This window comes from Tiliqua scincoides, chromosome 7 (assembly GCF_035046505.1).
Source record: "Tiliqua scincoides isolate rTilSci1 chromosome 7, rTilSci1.hap2, whole genome shotgun sequence".
Taxonomy (NCBI): Eukaryota; Metazoa; Chordata; class Lepidosauria; order Squamata; family Scincidae; genus Tiliqua; species Tiliqua scincoides.
The window spans coordinates 48,621,342-48,649,303 of NC_089827.1; the positions used below are offsets into that span (position 1 = coordinate 48,621,342).

Sequence of the window (27,962 nt, forward strand, 5' to 3'; positions counted from 1 at the left end):
TTTATAACTTGCCCCAAAGTCCTTGAAGCAGGAACAAAATGAACACATTTTGATCTTTAAATCAAATGTAAGTTGCTCTTCCTCCAAAAAGCTTAGCACACCTTATACTATACAATGCCTACTTTCCTCCAAAGAAACATTTTGCCTGTGGTAAACAGCAGCTCAGGGAGAGGTTTGTACTAAGCATTTCCTCCCATGTGCTCATTTACTACATGCGGCGAGTATGCTTCCATGCATGGAGAAGCATTCTAAAATACGACCTTCCCGCTCCACAGGTTGAAGTGGGACAGTCTGGAATTCTACCACCTCCATTTACCACCATTCTGTGCCCAATATGTAGACTGCAACCAGGAGCAGTCAAATGACTGGGAGAATGGACTGAACTATTACAAACTGCAGATATGGTCACATGTCTGAATGCTCCTTTATATTTAAAAAAAAAAAAAGCTTTTTGAAAGCAAAAAACCTGGTAGAGCAAGGAGCAGGCTGGGAGGAACATTTATTCCTCACTTGCTCGTTTTCAGTTGCAGGAAGTTTCTTTACATGGTGCAGGGGCAGGATGTTCTAAAATAGCATCCCCCCCCACAGCCTGAAATGACACACTCTACCAGCCTAGGATTTTACACTTCTTTCTACTGCGTGTGTAGGCTAGGCATATGTCCAACACACTAACCACAGCTCTGAAGTTAGTGAGCCAGTGGGTTACAGTGGGCCAGTGGGCTCTGAGCCAGCCTCCTACGCCAGTGGTTCTCAGGGCCAGACCCAAAGACCTTCACTTGCAGAACTTCATAATGTATCTTCGGATCATGCTCTGAGTCCCAGACTGAGGCTGCAAATCCCAAGCAGTGCTACTATGCACTCTCCAGACATCACCATGGGACCTACATGCAGGCGCCTCAGGCAGCTGCCTTTGGAGTGAATGACGGTTGTGAAAGCACTACTCTCTGGTGGATGGCACTCTGCATGTGCCAGCTCCTGTCGTTAATCCCCAAACTGGCCAACTCTAATTGAGAACATCACACGTTGAATGTCAGCGGGAAATGTGGCAGAAACTCTGAGGTGCTGAAGTCATGGTCCAGACCGTTCCTGAAACCGGAACTCTTTTCTTAAAGTATTAATGAGGCTCTTGTTCAGGTCATTTACCTGCTTGTGTTCATGCGCATCAGTTACAGTGTAGCTCAATTCAATTTGGCAGCATAGCCATGGAGATCCAAGTCCTCAGCCATGGTACATATTTTCAACCAGGATAGAGAGAGCTCTTCACACAGACAGCCCTGCAACTTGGCCCAAGCTAAGCACAGTGAAACTGTATAGTAGTTGCTACTTAGAAAACATCCCATGGCAGCTTCACCCAAGCAGGGGGCAAAGGATATCACAGAGTTGGAAAAGAACAAAAGAGCAACGAAAATGAACTAGATAACTTTTTCAAGAGTGCTTGTGGTTTTTGAGTTTAATGATACAAAATAAGGCAGACCTGGTCAACACATGCAACAGAGTGAAAAGGTTGAACCCTGAAGTGGTAGAGAGGACTGTACTGCTTCAGACTGCAGAAATTGAATACCATTTTTGAATCTGGGGAGAGGAATAATCACAGAGCACATTCCCCCCCCCCCCACACACACACACATTCAGGGTCAGCTTTATCCTGAAGCAACATGAGGTAGCCACTGTAAACAGCTGGCTCTGGGGAATGTGCCAGTTTTTTCCTGAAGGCTACATCACGGTATGTCACTTAAAAAACAACAGTGGAGGACAGGGGTCATTGTAACTTCTTCCGTCAACTGCAAGGCTAGTCTTGTTCCCATTGTTGACCCATAAAAGCGAATAGAGAATAAGGACAGAGGTGTCCAGATGAGTTATGGGCTCTCCAAGAAGAGAAGGCAATGTGTGTCAGGCAAGCCGCAACAGACCTGTGTCCCCCAGCAGGCCTGCCTAGGGCTAGGCTTGTCAGAGGCTAGATCAGGGGTGCCCAAACCCCGGCCCTGCGGCCACTTGCGGCCCTCGAGGGCTCCTAATCAGGCCCTCAGGGAACCTCCAATGAGCCTCTGGCCCTCCGGAGACTTGCTGGAGCCCACACTGGCCTGATGCAACTGCTCTCAGCATGACAGCCAACTGTTCGACCCCTCGCTTGAGCTGTGGGATGAGGGCTCCCTCCACTGCTCGCTGTTTCACATCTGTGATGCAGCAGCAGCAGCAAAGGAAAGTCTGGCTTTGCTTTGTGCAGGGCCTCTTATAGGCATTCAGCTATTGCAAGACCTTCATTCATTAATATAAGTTCCATCTCTAATATATTCATTTATGTAAACTTATTCAAATTCAAAATGTAAATTAATTATTTTTTCCCCGGCCCCTAACACAGTGTCAGAGAGATGATGTGGCCCTCATGCCAAAAAGTTTGGGCAGCCCTGGTCTAGATCAACCAATCCCACCTGGGCCCCAGCCATCTGAAGGCAGACCTGCCAGACTGACTCTCACCCCCCTCTCAAAGCTATGGCGACCACGACTCCTCCTGGGACATATGCATAACCTCAGCCCACACCCCTCCTTCCTGCTGAGGCCCGCAACTCAGTTGGGTTGCTTCAGAGGTGCTGCTTCTCCCAAAGTCCTGCCACTTCCATCTTGGCTGGGCCTCAGGGGCCCCCCTCCCTTGTGGCCTGGCACCTACAGCAGGTCCCATCCCCCCCCTCACTTGCTGCACCACTGAATAAGGACTATGTTTAGGATCACATGGAAAATTTATGACAGAGAACTGAATGCACTGCAGTGAGAAATGAATGCACAAAAAGAGTCAGACCCCCAGTTTCAATGGAAGTTCTCTTACATATACATGTGCCTCAAAAGGTATGCACTTCCTACACTAGAAAATCACTGACACACATCAGAGCTGTTGGTACTTTGGGGAAAATATTCTGTTTTAGAAATAACAATTTGCATTTTTCCTATTTGTTTTGTTCCTTAGGTTTTTGGCCATTTTCGTTGAAAAAACAGGTGGGTGAATGCTTTGTTTAGGAGTTCATTTTCTTGCTTATTCCTTCACCTGAAGTCATAATCCAAGTCTACTTGTCACATCAGAAATCCAATTGAATGTATGTTACTAGCAGGGTGATCGTGACTTCAGGTGGGGAAGATAAGCAGCTGGAACAATCATGAACTCCTAGAAACAAACACCCTTTAAAATGCAAATAACTTCTGCAGTAAAGAACAAAGAGAAAGAGTAAATATATTCTATAGATAACAGCTGGGCTTTAAAAAAGAATAAGAAAGAGGGCTTAAGACAATTTTTGGAGCTCTCTTTTTGTAGCCAAAAATCTTCCTTACCAATACCTGATGAAATGCTGACAGCTCTTTCTGTCCCAGATTCAAGATACAATCTTTTTTGTTTCATTGAATTAACAGACCACTGTTATTAGATGGTGGCTGTTCTCTTGTTCCTAAGAGACTCTTTGACAGAAAATATCTATAAACAGTGGGCAAAACTCTGAACTGAGATTTGCTAGAAGGCTCAATCAAAGGCCCTTCATGCTACTGAAAGGCAGAAAAGAGCACAGGAAGTTGCCTTGTGCCCAGTGAGACCAGAGATCCTTTTAGCTCAGCATTGTCTCTACTGATTGGCAGGCACTCCCTGGGGTCTCAGACATGGGCTGTTCCCAGGCTTACCTAAAGGTGCCAGAGACATAACCTGGGACTGCCTGAGCATGTGCTCTACTAGTGAAGTTGAGTCCGAAGAAGAGCATGCTTATATCCTAAACTAAGAACACATCTGTAATACAAATTCACCCATCTGGTTGCAATAAAATGCCAGTAAAAAGGATTGTGGAAATACATTCACAGAGGAACTTTGCATGACCCTGACTTTATACTAATATATTCAATAATAATAATAAAATCAGGGAGACAGACTGGCTTCCTCTGAAGGAAGTTGCTTAAGCAAACAAAAGCCCACACAATGTTTCTAATTCCATCACAGTTGCATAAACGGTATGATCCTAGACTTGCTGAGGACCAATTTTCTCATCCTTTAACAATACAAACCACGTGCATTAGCATTAAGTCAGATTATTAGTCCATCCAATGCAGAAGTGTACAAAACATTAAATTTTGTACACAATCCAATAACTATCCACTCAGAAGTAAGTTCCATTGTTTCAGTGGGATTTATTCCTAGGTAAGTGCATATAGGATTGCAGCCTAAGGTCTTAGGTGTCTTTTTGTGAGGAGGCATTCCAAGGCTGGCATTGGAAACTCACAAATCTATGTGCTGCTTCCCCCTATGGTGAACTGCTGGAAATGTGGGGCAGAAATTCTTTAAAGGCTAAACTACACAATATGTTCAATGCGCAGTTTAGCCCCACATTTTTGTTTTAAGTTTAATAGCAATATAGGGGGAACAGTAGGATGATTGCAACATTTGAGGTGGGTTATTTAACCTTTCCCTCATGCTCTGGTCTTGATGAAAACTGTGACTGTGAAGTTGCTATTAACCCCGGGGGAAGGGAGGGTGGAGAGAAGCTTCCTTCCTGGGTTTAATATATTTATAGCCCAGAATGATCCTTCCCACCCAGGTTGGTGATTGGTTTCCCCTGACATGAAAGGACTGTATAACTTTCCAGGTCAGGGGCTTTGCTTGCAACACAATTCTTTCACAGGATTAGATTCCTAGTTTGTAACTGCTGGCTCTTGGTTTTATTGATTGAAAGATTTTTGTCTCACCTTTCAATCCCTAGGCTCTCACGCACTGGCTGCCTAAGGCCCAGCCCTGATAGTTTCCCAGCCTGGCTACATTTAACCAAAAATATTAAAGACTGAGCTTGAGACTTCTGCAAGAACATTTGCTACCACTGAACGATGGTCTCTCTTCACATGCTCACCAAACATTTGTGTGTGCCCATGTGTGGTATGTCTGCTGTCTTAAAAGGAAAAGAACAAGAGCAACCCACTCTCTTCCAATTTATAAAGCCTTTTGTGACCACCCAGAGGAGATTCATGCTCACTACAAGTTAACTCTTACCTGGAAACTCTGCAATCCTTCCTCAGACTAAGTTACCATTTATAACCAAGAATGATCAGAGAATTTTAAGGAGCACACTGTCCATGCCAAATTCTGGTATAGTTCCATGAAGGCTAAGGGGGCTGCATTTGGGTACAGTAACTTGAGAGGACAAACAGGTCATGCCACATGACCTTTTCCTGCTGCGCTGCCAAGCAGTGAAAGATGATGATGTAAGAAGTTGTTCCTACACCACCAGATGACCACCCCGCCAGTCCTCCCTGCTCTAATTACACCATCTTTAAGGCCAGAATGTGCTCACAATGAGACACCAAGCAATGAGACCACCACAGAGTGTTAATGAAAACACTTCGGGTGAAGGCAAAACCTTGTTGATCACCAGCTGGCCTCCCTGTTGGTGAGTACTAATTTCAGGTAATAAAATTCTATCAGCGATGGTTCACATCCAAGGATCACTCCTCACTACAGTGTGCTATTTGGGAAGGGGCTGTACCTGGATGGTAGAGCACCTGCTATGCATGCAGGAAGTCCTGGATTCAATTCCCAGTTTAAGAAAGGACTCAGTATAAGAAAGCTTCATATGATCAATTTAGGATAGCAGTGCCAGGGGTGAAACCATTCTCACAGATCAGTTCTGTCAGTAACGATCCTTCAGCTTTATCAAGAAGGAATTTCACTGTCTCAAGTGAAACAGTTATTCCATATATGAGACCATTCGTTCTCTAAGACCATTCTCTCTGTTCTAGCAGAAACATGGGCTTCTAAAAAATCTCATTCAACTGCAATTTATGTTTTCTTAATGCTGTCCCATCTGCTTCCTAATGACCTGACAATAAAAGCAGTGTAAAGCCAATGACAATATTCTCTTCTAAAAAAAATTTCTGAACTTGCAAGTAGCTCTCAGCATAACAAGGTCTATTTCTGGTGGAGAATTGACTTTTTTTCTCCAGCACCAACCCCATCAGAAAACGCAGAGGCCAGGATATCAGCTACCTCCTGCTGTGGTAAGTCACCCAGTTCACCACTTTCAGCGAACTGCTCTCTTTTTCCTTCCCCATCAGCTCAAGAACAGAACAGGAAAGGAATTACTTAAACAGAATCTGATTACCCAATGTTGCCTTTGAACAACATTACAACACCCAAAACATCAACCACCATCAGGCATTCCCTAGCTATCATCACAAAAACACCTCCTATCTCTCAGAAAAACAAACACCTCTTCCCTTTCAGGCTGTGTTTCCACCAGATACTCTTTAGCTGCCTGTTCTAGGTTTATGTGGGCACATGGGATGACTCTGCAGAATCTCAGGTAACTCAGCAACAAAATGGTGGGACTATCATTACTTCCCCCTTTTCCTCTTCTCCATTTCCAGCAAGCTAATTATAACCTAAAAGCTTTCATGTATTTACAGCAAAACCGTGTCTGCCCTGAAGGATGGGACTGTGGTTGGTTTGAATGTTTCATTTAATAAACCTCTTCTGAAGAAAGAAATGAGAGGCTTTATTTCCCATCTTCGGAACAAAAGGTTACACCGATAAAAATCAGTTGCTGCAATGCTGCACTGTCAAAGTTCCACATTCTGGAAATTAACTCTTATCCAGCCCTGATTAGGTTCCCCCTCTAGTGTCTAAAATCTGCATTTTACGTGACAGCAAACAAGTAGCACAGCTGACAAATTTCCTGAGCAGCCCTCTGCTCATCCTGGGAAGGAACCTTTCAGAAGTGCTGCCATTACCTGCATTTTGATAGACAAAGCATCTGTCGCACTTAATGCATGAGTCACAATGAGAACTCACACGGCATACGTTGATCAAATCAATCAGCGTGAAGAATCACATCACTGATTACTTCCAGAGGCTTAGCCATGTTCATCTGCTATAGCAAAAACAACCGAGAAACGCTTGGCATCTTAACAACTGACATATATATAAACACAGTAAAAATCTTATTCCACAGGAGCTTTTTGGCATATGGGACCTGAATCCAGAGACTAGCAGCAGGCCTAACCTTGTCAGCTTCGGCACTACCTTAGTTGCTTGGGAGAGCAACTGCTCAGTTCTCTGCTTTACTACAGCACCACCACTGCAGGGGGCCAGAAGGTGGGCCTACGACTCCCAGTTCAGGATCAGGGCCAAAAGGCCAACAAGGTTCCACTTGGTTCTAACACAGAGTTGCTAACTCTTGCCTGGCTATTTGTCTCAGCAAACTGTTATTCATGTCACCTGCTGCTGCTGACTTGGTACCAATACCGAGTGGCTGCAATACCACTCTCTGGTCCTCTGCAGTCGTGATGCCAAAGTGCAACAGAAAGCATGCCTTCTAGTAAGCTATCATGGTGGTGCAAGAACCAAGAAGGCTGAATTTTGCTAGTAAAGTCCCTGATTCGAGTCTCTTGGTGCCTTATGCCAACAGTTCTCTATTGGCATTTGCAGCATTTCATCTAGCTCAGTTTCAATACTTTTTATAAGATCAGAGCAGATGGCTACCAAGAACAATGCTACATATTCTATCATTAACCCAGATCTCTTACCTGTAGTATCTGGACTGAAGGTAAGTTGAGCACACAGCCTTAGATACGTGGCTAGCAGAACCAAAGTCGATCACCTTGACTCTGTACGGCTGCCGAGACGGATCCACCAGCATGATGTTTTCTGGTTTGAGGTCTGCATGAATCAAGCCCAAGCTTTTCAATTTCATTAGAGCTGTGGCTACCTGCTGCAAGATGGGCCGGATGTATTTGAGGGGCAAGGGGCTGAACTTGTTTTGCTTTAGGAAATCATAGAGGTTCTGTTCCAACATCTCAAAGACCAGGCAGGTGTGGTTCTTGTGCTGGAAACATTCATAGGCTCTAACAAAGTTGTAATCATCTGCACTTTCGGTGCTCAATCGGGCCAGGATGCTCACTTCAATTTGACCTTGGCGGGCATAAGAAGGATGGTTTTTAAGGATCTTGATTGCCACAATTTCATTGGTGCCACGTTTCCAGCATTTCACCACTTGCCCGAAGGTACCACGGCCAAGAAATTCTAATACTTCGTATGTGTTGGTCATGGAACACAGCACTTCATGTTGTACCAGCTGGTAATCCCCTTCACTGTTGGAGCCACTGTTTTTGGACGTGGCAGTGGATGTTGTGGTGGTGGCTACTGTGGCCCCACTGGCATTGTTCTGAATCATTGGTGGATGCTCTTCGATAATCTGAACGCTGCTCGTGTTCTCAATTTCCTCACTCTTGCGCTTAAGTCCACATTTTTGGTAGGTGTCCAAAAGGCTCACAGTGCTTCGACGCATCAGGTTGTGTGGTCCACCCAGTGCTTGCCCGGATACTGCAACGACACCAGAGGTGCTGTTGGCGGATGTCACCACAATGTGCCCTGTGCTGGCTGGGAAGATGATGGTCTGCTCGTAAGGGATGCTGGGATTAGGGATTTGGAGAGAGGCGTTGATGGCGGCGGCTGCTTGAGAGGATTGCACGTTCTTGCTCTGGCTGTAGACTTTACTATGTGTGCCGTACCCAGTCATATCCCAGTTGGAGCCTGGTTCCACTTTCAGTTTCTTCACGCTACAGAAGGCACTTGATTGAAGGGTGCGAGGGGAGAAAACTTGCACATGTGAGGCCATACCTGCAACACAACATAAGAGGAAAGACTAGTGTCAACAATGTAATGCTATAATGTTCTTATCATTTATTTGTCACCACTGTAGCCAACTTTCTCAAAGTGGCATACAAAAAGTTAACATTAAAAGCCATAATAAATGCAGAAACGACGATAAATAACCAGTCATTTAAATGGAAAACAACAGCACCTCATCAGCCACAGTCTTTTGCCAAGCTGCACAAATGCTTCAAGTTTTTAACCAACGACAAAAAGGCTAAACCAAAGAAGGCAGTCCAAACTTTCTTAGGAAAAAGATTCTAGAGATTGGTGCCACCATTCAGAAGGCCCCGCTACATGTCTTCAGCATCCTCACTGGGGAAGACAACAGACCTTGTCTGATGAGCTGCTGGCAATGACAGCCAGGGTGTTATAATGGATAGTGTTGGACTGGTACTGGGGATATGTAAGATCAAGGCCATGCTCATCAATATGGACTGATTTACAGGTCCTCTGGGTTTCATGACTGACCAGTTTAGTCATCAGTGACTCAGGAGAGATTCTTATTTGTGTTGGCATCCTGTATGTGGAATTTCCTTCCATCAGATATCAAGTTGGCTCCCTCTGCCTGTCTTTCAATGGCAGCTAAAGCCTTATTTATTTTCTTTAGCTTTTTGAGTTTAGTAACCTGTGCCTGTTTGGTTTATTTTATTTACTGATACATTGACAATTTGTTTTATATGTTTCAATTCTCTCTTAGCTGCGACTGCTATCATTTTTCTGATGTTGTTTTGAGCTGTGGTTATTAAAGTTGCTTTTACTATTGTGAAAGCACCCCCCAATGAGGAGAGGGCACCCCCCAATCAGGAGAGGAAGGCAGAACACAGTTATTTTAAAACAGATAAGTTAAACCAAATCAATTAAAATAATTGATATGTTATCAAGAAGAAAGCCCTCTTTAAATTGTTTCCAGTTTCAAACCCATTTTCTGAACAAGCCTGCAAACTAATAGGCTTCTATAACAATTAATGTGTATTTGCAACTAAACAAAACTTTATTCTATTTAGGAATATAATCCAAAATATAATGCTTTGTGCACTACAGAATTTATACCTGCTTAGGGACAGGAGAGCACCTGTGAAATGATTTGTAGTCTCTGTATATATGCAAGAACACTAAGCAAGAGTGTCCAGAACTTTCCACATGCAAATGTTTGTGACTGCTGGGTAGATTCTCCCAGACTGGAAAATAAATGCCTTTCATTGACTGTCTAAACATCCACAGTCCACACAGTAATAAAAACAAAACACTCCACCTTTCACATCTTATATATAAGAGCCAAAAATTTTTATATAGTTTTATATTTATGGGACCTGGGTGTAAATTGGAAAAATGGAGGGAATATATTCCCAGGCTTACCCAGTCAAAGCAAAATATGCCCAGTGAAACCATGCTGCACATGTTTGTAATTCAAATTCTGCGCTGAGAGCATCATCTTACCACATGGAAATTCCATGGTCATGCAACTTCTTATGAAACGTGTGGTTAGTTGGCTTGACTTTACTCAAAGCTGCCTAATAGATGACCTACCTACACATGACAATTTGAAATGATGGGTCATAGGAAGCCACACATTGGTCACAACAAACCATATTGCCAGGCCATTAGGTGCTAACACAGCAGTTCATCAGAAACTGTTGAATGAAAATAGCTCCCAGGTCAGCTGATGGGGCTAACAGATTTATCTGTGTCTGTGTACAACATTGGCAATGGGGGGGGGGCTCTCAGCCCATACTGAAAAGGAGACACACTGCATGCTGTGTGCACCAGTGCCAACTGATCCAGGGAGGCTAAGCAGCTCCATCACTCTAGAGACAGAAGTACTTTTACAGAAGAAGAACCAGGAAGTATCTTGAGGGATAGAAGGGAGACTATAGTCAAACTTGCTGACAGGTGTTTAACAGGTAGTCAGGCTTGGGACTTGAGTGGAGGTTCCTTTATTCACCGTGAGAAGCAGGAGAGCTTGGAAGAGACAGGTGGAAGAGCCAGGGTGCTACAAGCCTCTCCTGTCTGCACCTGATGCCCCTAAGGAAGGCTCAGGCCCTGTTAAGGCCTGCTAGCAATCGTAATCTGGTTTACCACACTCTCCAAAGTTTTACTGGTTATTAAAATGACTACCAGTAGCCCTTCTTAGTATGGAATGGTTATAAATCCCATTGAAGGGAAGGAGGGAGCAGGGAGTCTTACCACCCTCCCTTAGAACACCCCCCCTTGTGAATACTTAACTGAAGTGCCTATATCTGTGGCCAGCTCACTGAATCTGCAGGAGTGGCTATTGTTCTCAAGAATTAAGGGGGCATATATGCTGCCTTTGACATCTCCGAATGTGGAGGGGAAATGCAGGATATACAAATTTTAAATACATAAATATATACTAGGTATGTACAAGAAGGCTTAATGTCTTTGCTATTTAGAAAAGAGGTTGACTGAACTCTGTTGATACTGTAACTCCAATTGTTCTGATGAGGTATGAAAAAGAAAATGGGAATGAATTACAACAAATACTCTTAAAATGCACTGCTTTGCCACAATGTATCTTTCAGCATATCCAGGAACAGACATTTAGGCCTTTGCCCTCCCAGCTCAGAAATCTCTTGTCCCCCATCCAATGTGGTGCCCCTGAAGGTTGGTTTAAGGCAGAAGCAGAAAGGATTCCAACTTCTAATTTGCATAGTTCATTGGCACATAACTAATATAATTTGCATATTATTTTTTATTAATCTGACAGATGCCAAACAACATTTAATCTACAGTCTTCTTATTCTGAAATTGTTACCTTTAAATGGGAAAACATTGATTTAGCCTTTAAAAAGTCTTCAGCAATACGTGCTTAGCTGACACACGTGTTCATCATTCAGTGACTACATTCATATGCCTCTCTGAATCAGCTATCTCAGTGCAGGCACCACAGTCATACTTTTGCTTTCATCTCCCATCACCTCTGACAAAATACATCCCGACAAAAGAAACTGAAAGGTGCTGTGGCGGTGAGAGAAATTTGTGACCCAGGGCTTCATGGACACAACAGACCTGACAAAAGAATGCAGGAGACATCTCCTCAGTCTCATAAACTTCTCTTTGCACTGAATAGCCATACAGACCACCTTGCATACCACTCCAGTATCTGACCACCAACCCGTCTTTAGCTTCGAACCAGACCCCCAGCTGCAGCCTACCTTAGAGCATAGCCAAGGCCTGACAATAATTTGCACTTCAGATGTGGTTCATCAAGTTATAATCAATCAATCAATTATTGACATGCCTAATGTTACACTACAGATTGAAGAGTAAGGAGACACAGAGCAATGTTTGCGCAGGTGTGAAAATACTGTGAATTCCAGTTTCTTTTATTTTCCTTCTTTTTTTCTTCAGATCCCTTAGTAGTTGTTTCTATCACTTTTTCAAACTGACCACCACCACCTTGGGGCTAGATTTGATTTGAGCCAAGCCTCAAATCTTGAAATCACTGACAAATATCAGAACTTATGAAGCAAGATATGGGTCTGCAACCTACAGTCTGCAAATTACCTAGCCTACAGACTCAAGGCAGTTGTTGACCAACAGATGGCACTTTGGTCAGCTTCAGCTCTGCCATTGCCTGTTTAGCATGTGGCAAATTGGGTGGGAGGCTTGGACTCCCAAGCCAATCTCCACCCAGCATGGAACTCAGCAACCCAGAAGCCGATCTTCAGCAACGACGTGATGACGTTGATGATTATCAAATGTCCAGACATCAATGCTGAATATCCGGTCCCTATGCCAAAAAAGGTTACCAAGTCCTGTAGTAAGAGGTCATGAGAAGGAAAGCAGTATAAAAATTAAAATAAATAAATAAGACCTTCCATATGAGTCTACGGTATCCTGTCCTCCTCCTCCTCCTGAATTGCTTCACTAGCATGGGCAAAAGTGGTTGAAAAGTGAGGAGAAGATATAAACTATATGAGAAGATAATAAACTATGTTTGGGGAAACTTTGGCCTCTCACCTGATAGAAACTCCTAAACGTTCCATTCACCCTAGGAACAACATTAAAGAAAAAGCTTTTTCAGTGTAGAACTAAGAGCAATTTGGACATCTGCGCTGAGATAAATTTCTCCCTCCGCTTACATATTTGAAGATTGCATGCTATACTTTTAAAATCAAAAGAATGGGGTTAATACTATCTCCAAGCAATATGCACATCCCTTACGTTTAAATTTAAAGGAAGTCCAATTTAAAAATTTTCTATAGATTGGATATGAGAGCGCAGGCATTTAATACGATTTGAAAATACTTTAAAATATTTTTGCCTATTGAATGTGTGCTGTGATTCGCAGTGATCTTATGCATCCAACCCTAACGAGGGCATTCCACCAGCACACGCTGCTGCAAAAGTGCTGTAAAGTGCTTTGCAACAGCGCAAGGCCCAGGCATGTGGGTGGGAAAGCTGGAGAGTCTCCTGAAATCAGGAGGTGGCCCCGACTGCATACATAAACAGAAGAGGATGGCGAGATGCTGCCTCATCAAAGGCTTTCCAAGAAGCCATAGCAATTCTCAAATAAGGAAAATGCAACTGATTGTAAGGAAAGGGTGTAGTTTGACAGCTGAGGATATAAGGTAGATGAAGGGAAAGGCCAGCAAGAAACCCACTGCAACTCTGTCCTGAACTGATAAAAAGATTTAGAGAGGAAGATGAGATAGTGATGAGAAAGGGATGACCCTGGGTGCATACCTGTCTCCTCACCTCCATCTGAGCCCACAAGAGCTACCATTTCCTCTCACTCCGGCCCCTCATAAACTATCATGGCTAACAGCTATGAACAGACCTATTCTTCAGTACTCTGTCTAACCCAGTGGTTCCCAAACAGTGAGCCGTGGCTCCCTGGGAAGCCACAGAAACCAGCCAGGGGAGCCGCAAAATCAATGTGAAAAACCCACCGCCCTATACAATGTATAGGATTGTAGCCCTAATGGAGAGCTGCAGCCAGTGGCCCAGTAGGTCAAGGGAGCTGCTAGTCGAAAAGGTTTGGGAACCACTGGTCTATCCCTTTTTAAAATAACCCTGGGTCACATTTGTAGTGGTGAATGCCATTGCTTTAATTATGTATTGTATGAAGAAGTGTTTCTGTCAGTCTTGATACTACTACCAATCAGTTTCACTGGGATTCAATATTTTAGAAATACGAGAGGTTTCGGAACCACTAGTCTATCCCTTTTTAAAATAACCCTGGGTCACATTTGTAGAGGTGAATGCCATTGCTTTAATTATGTATTGTATGAAGAAGTATTTCTGTCAGTCTTGAAACTACTACCAATCAGTTTCACTGGGATTCAATATTTTAGAAATACAAGAGGAGAAAAAAGCCCCTCTCTCTGCTCTATATCTTTCATAATATTACAAATGATAACACATCTGATTGAAATGCTGCAGGCCACGTCTGATACCCCAACATGGTGATTGCAACTGTCCATGGATCAGACAAAAGATGTAGGTTTAACACAGGGTAGAAGGAAAACGACAGAAGTCAAATGAACATTAAGTGCAAGCAGCACAGATCTCTGTCAGGCAGATTTGTAGCAGTGCAGAAATGCCTTGCGGCTATCAAGGAACAGGTATCGTACTCTGCTAATATTTTACCTCCAAAATCTCAACTCCAAATCCTAGCAGGAGTCACATGCAGTTCCCATTTTCTCTCCATGGATGAGACGAGCAGGTGGTGTCAGAGATCCAAATTATGGTGCATTTGCAAAGCAAGGTAGTCAACTCAAAGACAAAAATAGCTGGTGACACTGCGAGTCAGAAATGAAATCCCTTGGCCAGCTCCGTACGTGGCAAACTTGCACAAAGCTAGACACTAGCTCCATGTCTCCCTCGCTGAAAAGACTGCAGGTCAAGCCCTCATTACCCATACTGCTTCCTTTTCAGTATCGTGTTTTCAGTGAAATAAAAATGATGAGGAGTTGAATAACACACTGTTCATTAATAACAGCAAAATCTGGCCCTATTAATGGAAAAACCTGAAACAGCAAAGCATTTTACTGTCCCTTTCTATTTTAAATAATGAGAACAATATATTTTCACATCATGGCCTTGGGAGCCCTGGAGTTTCCTGGAAACCAAGCAGGTGCTCTTAATGAAAAGTCTAGTACTGGTAGACAAGTTTCCCTGAAAGCCAGATTAATACTTCATATTTGCATAGTGCTTTTCTGAGCATGCAAAGCGCTTCACTTGTATTGTCTTGATGGAATTCTTACAGCAGCCCTGTAAGGTAAACAAGAGCCCTGTTCTATTCTTCCTTCCCTCACTGGAGCAGCCGCGCTGAAAACGCATGTGCTGTATCGGGGGGGGGGGGGCAGATTGGGAGGCTTGAGAAGAGAAAGAGGATTGAAATTCCCTTAGCCCTCCATAAACCTCCTGATTTGTATTATTATTAACAGTATTTATATACCGCTTTTCAACTAAGAGTTCACAAAGCGGTTTACAGAGAAAAATCAAATAACTAAATGGCTCCCTGTCCCAAAAGGGCTCACAATCTAAAAAGATGCAAAATGAATACCAGCAGACAGCCACTAGAACAGACGGTGCTGGGGTGAGGAGTGCCAGTTACTCTCCCCCTGCTAAAAAAAGGAGCACCCACTTGAAAAAGTGCCTCTTATCCAATTAGCAGGGGTTAATGGATCTGAACCTGCACCAGCAATTTCAGTGGCGCAGGTCCAAGGAAAGAAAGGGGGGAAGGGAGGCAGCAAAAAGAGGGGATAGGATGCCATCACTGTGGATCCACCCCCTACTGCAGCTTCCCTGCCCTTCCCATGGCCTGTTTGTCCTGGGCAGGAGGTCTGGTCGAGAGGGTAGAGCCTCAGTTTGCCTGAAGATAACATCCGAAGGTCACCAGTTCGAGGCCACTGGCACCGTGAACGGTGAGACCTTGAAGCAGCTGACAAGCCTAGCCAAGTTATTCCACCTGCTCTTTGGCCGCTGTCAGCCTGTGTGGGAGGAAAATGGAGGCCAGAATGCGATACCAGATTATTAAAGATCCATCTGAAATGTTGTGGTTCTTGAAAGACAGAACCTTCTTCAATTGTAAAAATCCCTATTGGGATTTAGTATTGCCTGCCTATGTAAACCGCCTTGAATTAAAGTCTGAGGAGAAAGCTGACGACCAAGAAAGGTGGTATATAAATACCTGTGTGTGTGTGTGTGTGTGTATGTGTGTGTGTGTGTGTGTGTGTGTGTGTGTGTGTGTGTGTGTGTATATATATATATATATATATATATATATATATATATATATATATATATATATATATATATATATATATATATATCATGTCGTCCCCACCCCCACCACTGCCTTACCTGCTCTAGTGGGATCATTGCCACCTTGCGCTGCGCTCTGGCAGCAGCCATTTTGCAACAGGGAAAGTGTCTTTTGCTGTAACAAAGCTCTATATAGGATTGGGCAGTGAATATTTTTATCTGCACACTACATTTGGAGGACTATGGCTGAGGGGCTTGCCTAAGTTCACATGGTGAGTTCTTGGCAGAGGCAAGATCTGAACCATAAGAACATAAGAACAGCCCCACTGGATCAGGCCATAGGCCCATCTAGTCCAGCTTCCTGTATCTCACAGCGGCCCACCAAATGCCCCAGGGAGCACACCAGATAACAAGAGACCTCATCCTGGTGCCCTCCCTTGCATCTGGCATTCTGACATAGCCCATTTCTAAAATCAGGAGGTTGCGCATACACATCATGGCTTGTACCCCATAATGGATTTTTCCTCCAGAAACTTGTCCAATCCCCTTTTAAAGGCGTCCAGGCCAGTCGCCATCACCACATCCTGTGGCAAGGAGTTCCACAGACCAACCACACGCTGAGTAAAGAAATATTTTCTTTTGTCTGTTCTAACTCTCCCAACACTCAATTTTAGTGGATGTCCCCTGGTTCTGGTGTTATGTGAGAGTGTAAAGAGCATGTCCCTATCCACTCTGTCCATCCCCTGCATAATTTTGTATGTCTCAATCATGTCCCCCCTCAGGCACCTCTTTTCTAGGCTGAAGAGGCCCAAACACCGTAGCCTTTCCTCATAAGGAAGGTGCCCCAGTCCCGTAATCATCTTAGTCACTCTCTTTTGCACCTTTTCCATTTCCACTATGTCTTTTTTGAGATGTGGCGACCAGAACTGGACACAATACTCCAGGTGTGGCCTTACCATAGATTTGTACAACGGCATTATAATATTAGCCATTTTGTTCTCAATACCTTTTCTAATGATCCCAAGCATAGAATTGGCCTTCTTTACTGCCGCCGCACACTGAGTCAACACTTTCATCGACCTGTCAACCACCACCCCAAGATCTGATCTGTCATAGACAGCTCAGAACCCATCAGCCTATATGTGAAGTTTTGATTTTTTTTGCCCCAATGTGCATGACTTTACACTTACTGACATTGAAGCGCATCTGCCATTTTGCTGCCCATTCTGCCAGTCTGGAGAGATCCTTCTGGAGCTCCTCTCTTGGCCACCATACCAGCTCCCAGACTGGCCATCATTTACATCCTGACCCTACACTGCATAGTGGTGCACTGTTTAAATGTAAGATTAGCATACTCTTAGTTCACTCATTCCAGCAATAAGGCCAATGTCCCATGTAAACTGCCGGTGAGCCCACAGATACACCCGCAACCCTGTGCAATAGGAAAAGAGTGCCATGGCAAACACACAGAGAACAGTCTGCAGACAGATCCATGTGGAGAGAGTGAAAGTTATGCAAGACCTTTCCCTGAGCTACTCAGCCCCACAGTGTCATAAGAAGAGCCCCGCTGGATCAGGCCATAGGCCCATCTAGTCCAGTTTCCTGTATCTCACAGTGGCCCACCAGATGCCCCAAGGAGCACACCAGATAACAAGAGACCTGCATCCTGGTCCCCTCCCTTGGGGGCATGGCCCAGCTCTCAGTCAACAAAACAGATTCCTAGGATTAGTTAATTGATGATGGTCTTGGAAACACACACTACAGCAAACAACTTTCATTCTAGAATGAAGTTCATAAACAGAGGGTTAGTTCGGGCAATTCAACCATAATTTGTTGGATAAACAAATTCTCTTCTCTTCTCCTCACCTCATGCACTTGACCAAATGCAAAGTTTCCTGGTTTCTTAAACTACAGTTTCTCATGTTCTCCAAACTGGGAAGTTGTCACTTAACTGATCCCCACACCAGAACAAAGAGCACTGTAACAAATCAACGCTAAAAGAAGCGGCATTATGGGAGGTATTACTGTACACAAAATACTGCTAGTAAAAGATGCTATTCTGTGTTGGAACACTTCTCATGCTCTTCTTTTTGAGCTGAGGGGTGCTGAAAGAAGAGCTTGAGAGTTTAAGGAAGGGAGAATCTTTCTGACTGGTTAATTTGACAGAGAAAAACTGTCACATGCATGGAGCCAAAAAAAAAAAGGAATTGAAATGAGTAATATATTGTTAAATATAAATAAGAATGTCACTGTGCATGTTATATTTCTGTGAATTAAATATTTTATAGCAATTAACCTAGTACTGTATATGAATAAATAAACTCTGCTTTTCCCAGGGAAAAAAGACAATGTGCTGAGCTGGCAGCCTCTCTGAAATTTTAAAAGCAAACACAGCCTTGACTTGTTTCCAACTTTCAAAAGTTAAAAAAATAATAAAAATCAAGGCTAGATAAATGCCTCGGGAACAAAAACATAGCAAAATCAACAAGGTATACATAGGAGAAGTATCCTCTGAGCTGCATGGGGCTGACAGCATGCACTTGTGCACCCCCCAACCCCCACCCCCACTTCCCATAATGTATGTGCCACTTTCTAACAAGACTTGAATATTCCTAGGTCCTTAACAGAAATCAAGACATAATTAAGCAAATGCACACCTTCCAGTTAATTTGTAACTGCGGGAACCAAGGAAACCCCTCTGGAGGAAGACATCTGGAAAAGCATTCTGGGTCGCCAACACATTTACGCCGGTTTATCCCAGTATCCCCAAATTTAAACAGCTTTTATAACTAGGGCAGTGTTAAAGACACACCTGCTTAGGCAAAAGAGAAAAACAGAAAACCCTCTCAGTTTCTATAACCTAGTATATAATGCTCCCTGAAAACGACATTGGAGACGGCACTGTGCATAAACTCTGGTTAAGCTTACATGTGATTTCCTATCATCTTGGTGGCACCCAGTATATATTTAAAGAAAAGCCCTCGAAAATTCCAGTGACTCAGATGCCAGGTCTCTCTTTCCCTCCCTCCCTTTGCTTTTTTCCTGACTTTCCACAGGGTGATAATGTTGCCGCAACTGATTTAAGCATGAGGCACATGATGAGCTCAGAGAACTGCAGCGGCATTACTCAACTTGTCATCCAGGACACAAACATATCTGGCTACGATGATGGTTTTCTTCCCCCTGAAAAGAGTCATAGTCCCCTTTCAAGGATTAACCTTTCTGAATGTGATGCACATTCCCAAACACCTCCACTCCCCCAACACTCAATATTTCCCCAATAATGAATAACAAAGGAGGAACTGTTGGACGTTTTCTGCGGAGGAAGAATTTTGTCAGTCAGGTGGATAACTTTGGCTCTAGGTTTTCACATGCATCGGTCTCTTTAAAACAAACTATAGGCATGACACCCAGATTCCACAAACTCTTTCCTCACACAGCGGGGTGGAGTGTTGAGGCTGATGTGTTACTGATTCAGGTTCCACGCTGATGCCAGTAACGTAAAAAGTTTATTAAAGAGGGTTACATACAGCTTCCTGGCAGGGCTCTAAATGTAACAGCCTGCGAGGGTTTCGAGATCAAAGGAAGAGAGGAACGGCGAAGTCCAAAGATTTCTGGGAACAGTCTCCAGTTAATTCACTGTTCCTGAATGCATCATACCTGAGAAGTCAGAAATGGCTGGTGTGTTTTTTAATACAGAAAGAATGGAGAAGAAATTCACTTATGGTTCTGCCTGTCTTCTGTTAAAGCTCTCGTGCTTTTAACAGCTGCAAGATAGGCAGGCATTCAAGTGGTAAAACTTGTTGGAAAACTTGCCCAAGCTGAATTTTGGCCTGTCTTATAGCTGTTATGAACAGAAAAACCCTGCCAGAAAAAACGTTAAATGTTAAATTCCTTTTCCCTTGGGACTGGCCTTATACTGAGACAGACCATTGATTCAATTAACTCGGTATTGTTGACACTGACTGACAGTGGCTCTCCAGGGCTCCAGACAGGAGTCTTTGCCCTGTCCAGAGATGCCAGGAATTAAACGTGGAACTTATTGGATGCAAAGCATGTGCACCACCACAAAGATAGGGCCTCTCCTCCCCATCAAGGGCCCCTTTAATGAGGTAGCTTTGAAGGATTTGTGTGTACTGTACTTTGTGAACTCCCCTCAGCCTTGACAAAACGATAATAAAGTGGGTATTTTTTCCAGGCTGAAAGCCGCTTTCCTTCTTGCAAACACCTTTTGCACACCTGCACGTACGTAGCTCATATAAAATCCAGAAGGGCAAAGAGAAGCCTTCATAGTCGCCACCTCACGAAATGGAAAAGAAAAAGAAATGGCAGCTGGTGGTTCAACAAGGAACTCAAAAGTGTTTCCTCTTCGTTTGTACTACTGACTGGTGATTTATAAACTGGGCCTAACAGGTGGCAGTAGGAGAAAGAGGCCTTGCACGCTTTCAACCAGGTAATGAAACATTTCACTGCAAATCACAGAAACCCATGACTAGAAGACGAAGGCTGGCTCTGAAAAATATTATGGGTAGTACACAACTTGTTGTTTAGCCTCTAAGCAATGCATGGAAAACATTCAAAATAAATGACTTCATGTTTCCCTGGGAGATGCAGGAATTTTTTTTTTGTTTTAGTTTTTTTAAGCATCCCCTATGTACACCTGAAAGCTAAGGCATAGAGAGGAATGGAAAATCTGATGTTTCCCCTCCAAAGTACATCTGCATACTAAACATAGCCATCTCTACTTATTTCCAGTTGCAAAGTACACCCCTCACAGTTTTGGAGCTTGGAAATGTTCTAGAACAGGGGTGCCCAAACTCCGGCCCTAGGGCCACTTGCGGCCCTCAAGGACTCCCAATCCAGCCCTCAGAGAGCCCCCAGTCTCCAATGAGCCTCTGGCCCTCCAGAGACTTGCTGGAGTGAGTGCTGGCCTGATGCAACTGCTCTCAGCATGACGGCCAACTGTTCAACCTCTCGTGTGAGCTGTGAGATGAGGACTTCCTCCACTGCTTTTAAACAAAAACAGTGATGAATTCCCCCCCCCATCCTTTTAGTAGTGATCCTTTTAGTAGTGATTTGCAGCATTGTCATTTTTGTTAGAATTTAAATGTAATTTAAGAGACTTTCATCCATTCTAGATGCTTCTTTCAGGAGCTAGGCTAACAGGCAAGTATTAATTCAATGTAGGTTTAGGGCCTGGCTGCCTCATGGCACTAGGGAATCCATTTCCCAGCTCCATAATGACAAGAAAGTCTCATAGATCATAAGAATGAGAGTAGAAGTAAAAGAAGAAAAATCTAAAATAATCCATTACATCTGTGGTTTTCAAACTCAAACCCGCAAGTAAGTCCCTGCGGGAGCAGGAGGGAGGCAGGGGGAGGCAGTGACATGATCCCCAGGATTGCGCCGCTCAGGGGGGCTGCAGGTCTATTGCAACACCCTAGTCTGTATACCACTGCATTACAAGGCAAAGAGTAGTCACAGTTTATACAGTATAGTGGCTAACAGCCAGATCCTATAGACTGAAACCGGCAGTGAAACACATATTCCACTGGTGGTGGCAGAGGCTGAAAAGCAGCAGTAAAAAACAAGTGTGCTATCGGAGTGATGGCACTGGTTCCCAAACTGTGCACTGCCACACCCCAGGGAATCGCAGCAAACTCACAGGGGCACTGTGTGTTCCACAGGATATTTTCCCAGAAATTCTGGCTAAAACAGTGACAGAACTGTAGGGGGGTCCTTAGGGAATTACTCCAATACAAATTACTCCATGAACAAACTAAGTTTCGGAACCACTAGCTTACGATATTATGGAGGTGAGCATTAGAATTGAGGAGACACAACATTTTGTTGCAGGTCCCACTAGTGGGAATAATAATACCAACCCGCCTGACCAGGTTGTTCTAATATTTACTGAAATAATGTATGTGAAAGACTCACAACTCTCAAAAAGTGCTATTAAAGGGATCAAAGGAAGGGAGATGAGATCAGATCCTGGAGGAGCAGTGGCATATTAGCTATGACAAGCATTATGTCAGGAAGGAACAAGGTCTGGTTGCCTCAGACAGACTATAAAATAACAGCAAATTCTGAGCGGCCTAGGTCTCACAAGCTAACTAATAACCCTGGTTTATTTCTTTATTATAGGTGTTAATAGGTCTGCCTTTCTATTTAAAAACATTCCACTTGGCTCCTGACATAACAATCCACAAAATAAAATACAGCTGAATGTCTCATTCCACAGAAGGAAACACCATTGGCACATGTTGCTTCCTGACAACATTAATGTACTTTCTACAAGTCGAATCAGCATCAGCAGAAAGGAGTAAAGGTTAAAAGAGGGGGAGGTTTGCTGTGCAGGAGGCTATATCTCAATGCACAGATTAAAAGTGGAGAGCAGAGAATGGTTCAAAATGTGACAGCAATAAGCAATGAGCAGAGGATGTTCAAAATTAGGTCAGGTAGACAGAAATTTGGAGAACAACTTTACATGTTACAGAGAAGGATAAATACAAGGATCATACTTCCTGTTAGGCAGTTCTCTATAATGTCCTAAATGGAGCTCTTGCCTCTTTCCACATAGGAAGATGTACATACTGTTCCAACACATGGAGCAATCCCATTTCACTAGAGATGAGAGTGTATGTGTGAGTGTGAGTGGACAGGAGGTCATTCAGGGGAGAAAAAAATGCTTCCAGTCCTTGCTCTTTTCTTCTCCATAACAGTATTCAGCAAGATACCGTAATCAATCATAGCATCAAATTCACACTCAGTGGTTGAAGTCATACCCAGGATGAGAGCCGGGATGGTGTAGTGGTTTGGGAGTGGGACTTAGATCTGGTTCAATCCAGATTCAAAACCCTGCTCAGCCAAGAAGCTTCCTGGGTGACCTTGGGCCAGTCACTCTTTCTCAGCCTCACCTACCTCATAGGACAAAAGGAGGGGGGGGAATTATGTACACCACCCTGAGCTCTTTGGAGGGAGGGTGGTATAAAAATGTGAAAAATAAAATAATACCCTTCTAAATTGTATTTTAAAATACAACTTTCTGTTATGGCTAATATGATTGTTTTTGACACTTCTTGAACCAAAAGAGTTTCTCTGTTTCTGATGGCTAGAAGCACAGTGTTTCCCATTCTTTAAGAGTCAGTGCTGGATTTAACATCCAATGTTTTTTCCACTGTGCTTCCCTGTTTTCCTAGCCGTTGACCAATTCAGAATCATTGGGAATCTGGCAGTAATAGAAATGTCCCTTCCTTGATTATTCTACTACCTGACAAAACACAGGTGACATACTTTCTGAAAAAAGGAGGCCCAAGCAAAGTTATTTATGGTGAAAAATTATCAGACCTTTATATCACTTGCTTTGTCTATGCAATGTTCTACACATGCAAGTGTTACATAGGCTTAGTATTTACATTTCATGTAAACTTCGTTATTCCTGTGGGGATGGTGGTGGTTTCTGCTACTGCCATGAGGCACGTCTCCATCCTAAATAGGAAGCTGAGTTACAAATATATATGGGTTACATTTGGATTGCATACTGTATGTGTAAAATCCAGTTATTCAGGGTCAAATGACCTTGAAACGACTAAATCCAGAAAATTGGCCAAGTCTGAGAATTCACTAACAACTCAGCCCTAATCAACACTGATTTTTGCACACGCCTTCATCAAATTGCTCAACTTTCATGAGTATGTTTTCCAGCTTCAAAAAATGGGTTCTGATAATAGCTCTTTGCCATACAAGGGTGTTTGGAGAATTAATTAGTATATGGGACAGATTTGTACAAACTGCACCAGCTGATGCCAATGTGCCCCACTGGGAATTCTTCCTGAGGGAAGTAAAGTTCTATTTTCCGTAAGAGATGTGCCAGTAAAGGCTTCAAGGGGCAGATACAATGCAACACGCCTGTTGTTGTGCCTTGCATTTTCTCAGACTGCTAATTCTTCCCGGAAAGGCCACAAACCTTTCATGTATTCTCTGTTGTTACCAAAAATGAACATCCAATGCTTGTGGGCTTGGCACAAACTAGATGGTTGCACCACACATATGACCCAGGACCCAATCCTATCCAATTTTCCAGTGCTGGTGCAGCCATGACAATGGGGCAAGCACTGCATCCTGTGGTGGGGAGGCAGTCACAGAGTCCTCCTCAAGGTACGGGAACATTTGTTCCCTTAATTTGGAACTGCACTGTGGCTGCACCAGTGCTGGACTGGGACCCCAGTCTAAGCATGCAGCAAGGGGCAGGCAGACGGTGAGCGGGAGGGGAGGCAGGGCTGGGACTCAGCAGTTATGCTGGATCCCAACCCTGTTCCCCGAGCAGCGCAGAGTAGCTTCAAGCCACTCTACTTTCTTCGGACGTGTGCCACCTTCGGAGGTGGAGCAAGTCTGAGGAGACCCATTGGGGCTGCAGTGGCTTACCTGGAGATAAGAGTTTCCCCTTATCTCAGGCTGAGCCACTTTGGGCACCTATTCTGTGCTGGATACAGCACAAGCCTCTTGGCTTGCCTGTTCCAGCACAGATTGCGCCCTCAGTGTCTTAAATACTCTTTACAAACTGGATGTGGAAACCTGTCACCTTTTCCATCTCAATAATTCGGTTTAAACCATGCCTTTAATCCCATATAATTCAGCACTTGCTTTTCTTTTATTTCATAAATGCCTTAAGTTCAAAAAAGAATGCCCTCTATTGATTTTACCAACCCCATAACAAGTCTCGGTTCTAGGGTAGCTAGTGAGCCATACTCAGTGGCTGTCCTATAACTGCAGAATTTCATCATACTGAAGGCTAGTCCTATGCATGTTTACTCAGAAGTTAGTTCCCGTAGTCAATTGAGGTTACTCTCATGTAAGTGTGGATAGGATTGGAACCTTAGTTCTATATAATATAATAGCTTTTTCTATATGCTGCCTTGAGCATTTGCTCTGACGTAGGAAAGGAGCGGTATAAATCTTTTAAATAAAAAGAAAGAAAGAAAGAAAGAAAGAAAGAAAGAAAGAAAGAAAGAAAGAAAGAAAGAAAGAAAGAAAGAAAGAAAGAAAGAAAGAAAGAAAGGTGGGAAATTAAATCAGGAGCGTATGTAACTGTCTGTACCTCACACATATTTGTTCCCAACCGTGTTTGCTAAGAGAAGGCGTAGATACAGACTGATACCATTCTGTGACTGAATCTGAGTCATAGCATTTTTAAAGAAGAGTTTTGTTTATAGCAGGGCTGTTGCGTGACATTTGGCACTATATTTTGTACATATAAACTGGAAAGTCATATCAGCCACAGGCTGGGCTGAAAAGGTCAGCTTTCCTATTAGGGAGCTTTCCCCCCTATTTTATCATGATTAAGTAGCTGTTCCTTTGGAAGTCAAATCTAACAATGTTTTAGCTATACAGAGTATTTTTTGGAAAAAAAAAAAAAAAGTAAGGCCTGCTACCAACACATCAGATAAGTCAAAGGGAAGAATAGATGTTTCAGCTGTTCAGTCATCTGGTTTAATTATATTTTTATCCAGACAAGTAGAGAAATAAATGTGTAAGAGGTGCAGAAAGGACTATGTCACAAGAGCTCCTGAGTGGGTACAGCACCAGCGCACACAGCAGTGATTTTCAACCTTTTTATTCTCACAGCACACTAACAAGGCACTAAAATTGTCAAGGCAAACCATCAGTTTTTTGACAATTGACAAGGTACATTGTGCTTCCAATGGGGGGGGGGGCTCACATCCCCCAATGTCCTTATTAAGAAATGACCCTCTCCCAAACGCCCGTAGCACACCTGCAGACCTTTTGCGGCACATGCCGCAACGTGCCGTGGCACATTGGTTGAAAATTGCTGGCATAGAGGGATCGCTACAGGGCATACCAAAGGCCTAGTTTCTCTTTTTTGCCCTCTTAGTACATTCACATAGGTATTCAGCAAGAGTCCGGTCCTCCCCTCTTTGCTTGATCAAGGAGTGCAAGCTTTGCCTCTTGATTGAATGGGGAGTGGATGGAGATTTTTCATTCATTTGTATTGTTTACTTATTTAAATAATTTATTAACTGCCTTTCCATGGAACATGCCATGGTGATTTATAGCATATTAGGAACCATATACCACCACAACAGTTCAACGTATAGATTTAAAAGCAGCTGAATGAAAGCAGCAATATTAAAACTCAGATATAAAGAGCCTGGGAAAATAAAAAAGTATGTATCTGGTTGCTAAAAGACATTAATACAAGCATTAGGCAAATTTCACAGGGGAGAAACAGGATGCCACAACTAAAAGGACTTTTTCAGTCCTATGGCTGCCTACTGGACCACTGTTGGTGAAGACATTCAGAGAAGGGTTTACATTGAGGAATGCAATGAATGGGAACATTGATACTGAATTTGAGACCTTTATGGGGCTTCCCATTATCCATAATGGCATGATGTGCTAAGTATGCATATGAATACACCCATGTATGAGGTGGGGTAGGTTGGGAAAACAGGGCTCTGCTATGCCCTGGCCTATAGCAGAGGGCAAATCTTATAGCAGTGACCAAACCATGGCTAACATGTAGCTCTTTGACATAGCTTTGTAATTATATACCAGGTATAAACTGAGAGTCCACTGGATTCAAACCTAAGTTTAATATTCATGGTGAATAAATATATTTAAGAATTGAAATGCTTCTTAAATATTGCGGCCCTCAAACATCTCTTGCAGCTCTTAAAAATTTGACGTTTATTGTACGTGGTTCTTATGTTAAGCAAGTTAGGCCACCCCTGCTCTATAGTGATCTCTCTGCATGCTGACATTATGCCCATTATCTTAACTAACATAGCCATGAGTATAAATATTGCTGTTGCAGAGGCAGAAGCATGGAACCAGTGGTGTAGCTAAAGGGGGTGCAAAGCACTAAATTTTGCAGTGGCATGCAAGTAGCCCCTCCCCCTTCCCTTTGGAGCCATTCTGGGAGGTGGGAGTAAAAAGAGGCATATGCTCCACCACCCAGAATGGCTCCAAAGGGGAGTGGAAGAGGCTGCTTCCATGTCACGGTGAGGCTCCCTGCAAAACTTAGTGCTTTGCACCCCCTCTAGGTATACCACTGCATGGAACAGTCCTTGAAAACCTAAATGACAGCCCCTATTTATCCAGTTAGAATAAAATCATGGGCACTTGTACTATGTTATATATCTAATGTTTATGATGCCACTGACAGATCTTTTCTTGTGACTTTTTTTCCCAACACACCCAGTCTTGAATGTTAGGGCCATAGCTGAAAATTAAACTCCTGGCTTCACTTTCTGGTGGCGCGGCCACTTCTAATCCAATCAACAGCCAACAGTAAGGTATGTGAAAATTGTGCCGTGTGAAGTTTGAAAAGTCAGTTCTTGTACCATCATCAGAGAGACAGAGAGAGACATGAAATCCAAACAATGGTGTCTGTGTTACCTCTGAAAGCACACTTAGAATCTACAGTAGATTTTGCTCTGCTGTACAAAGAGACAATATAACAAATAGCATGAGCTAGTGGTTGACGTCACTGTTGTTCTGATGTTTTCAGCTCTGCCACATCTGGGTGGCACAGACTAAGCACTAATAATAACTACCACCCAGTCTAACTCAGTTGGAAATCATCATCCATCCTCCACCCTTTCAGAAATGTCCTTTCTTTCTATCCACTAGCGACTTAGCTCCTCCTGGCATATCAGTCTTTCTTACAAAATACTAATTAACTCAGTTACTTTGAAGAACTATTCCAATACAGGTTCGTAGCCAGGATTCTAGAGGTGGGGGGGGGGCGACTTTTTTCAAGGGGGGCAATGATGTCAGGTATCTATACTGGTGGGCAAAATGAAAGGATAAGTATGGAGAAGCATCAAATACCCGAAACTCCCCCAAATTTCATGAAGAGAAAATAATGCGGCTTTTTTTTTTGAAAGATGCATTCATTAGCTGTAAAGCAACGTAACAATAATTTGCATAGAATAAATGCATCTCTGCATGCATGGAAAATGTATTGCCTACATAGAAATAACATGAAATATTATGAATAGAATATATACATTTTATACATAGAATAACATGAAAT

The 27,962-nt window shown here is 43.2% G+C and overlaps 1 protein-coding gene across 4 annotated transcripts in view; it reads right to left on the reverse strand.

Moving 5' to 3' along the window:
• Window positions 1-27,962, reverse strand: part of HIPK2 (homeodomain interacting protein kinase 2) — a 181,293-nt gene that overhangs the window by 103,116 nt on the left and 50,215 nt on the right. For all 4 annotated transcript variants that reach the window (XM_066634241.1, XM_066634243.1, XM_066634242.1 and 1 more), the window contains one exon: window positions 7,540-8,632. In XM_066634241.1, coding sequence (XP_066490338.1) covers window positions 7,540-8,632 — 1,093 coding nt within the window. The remainder of the gene's footprint in view (window positions 1-7,539; window positions 8,633-27,962) is intronic.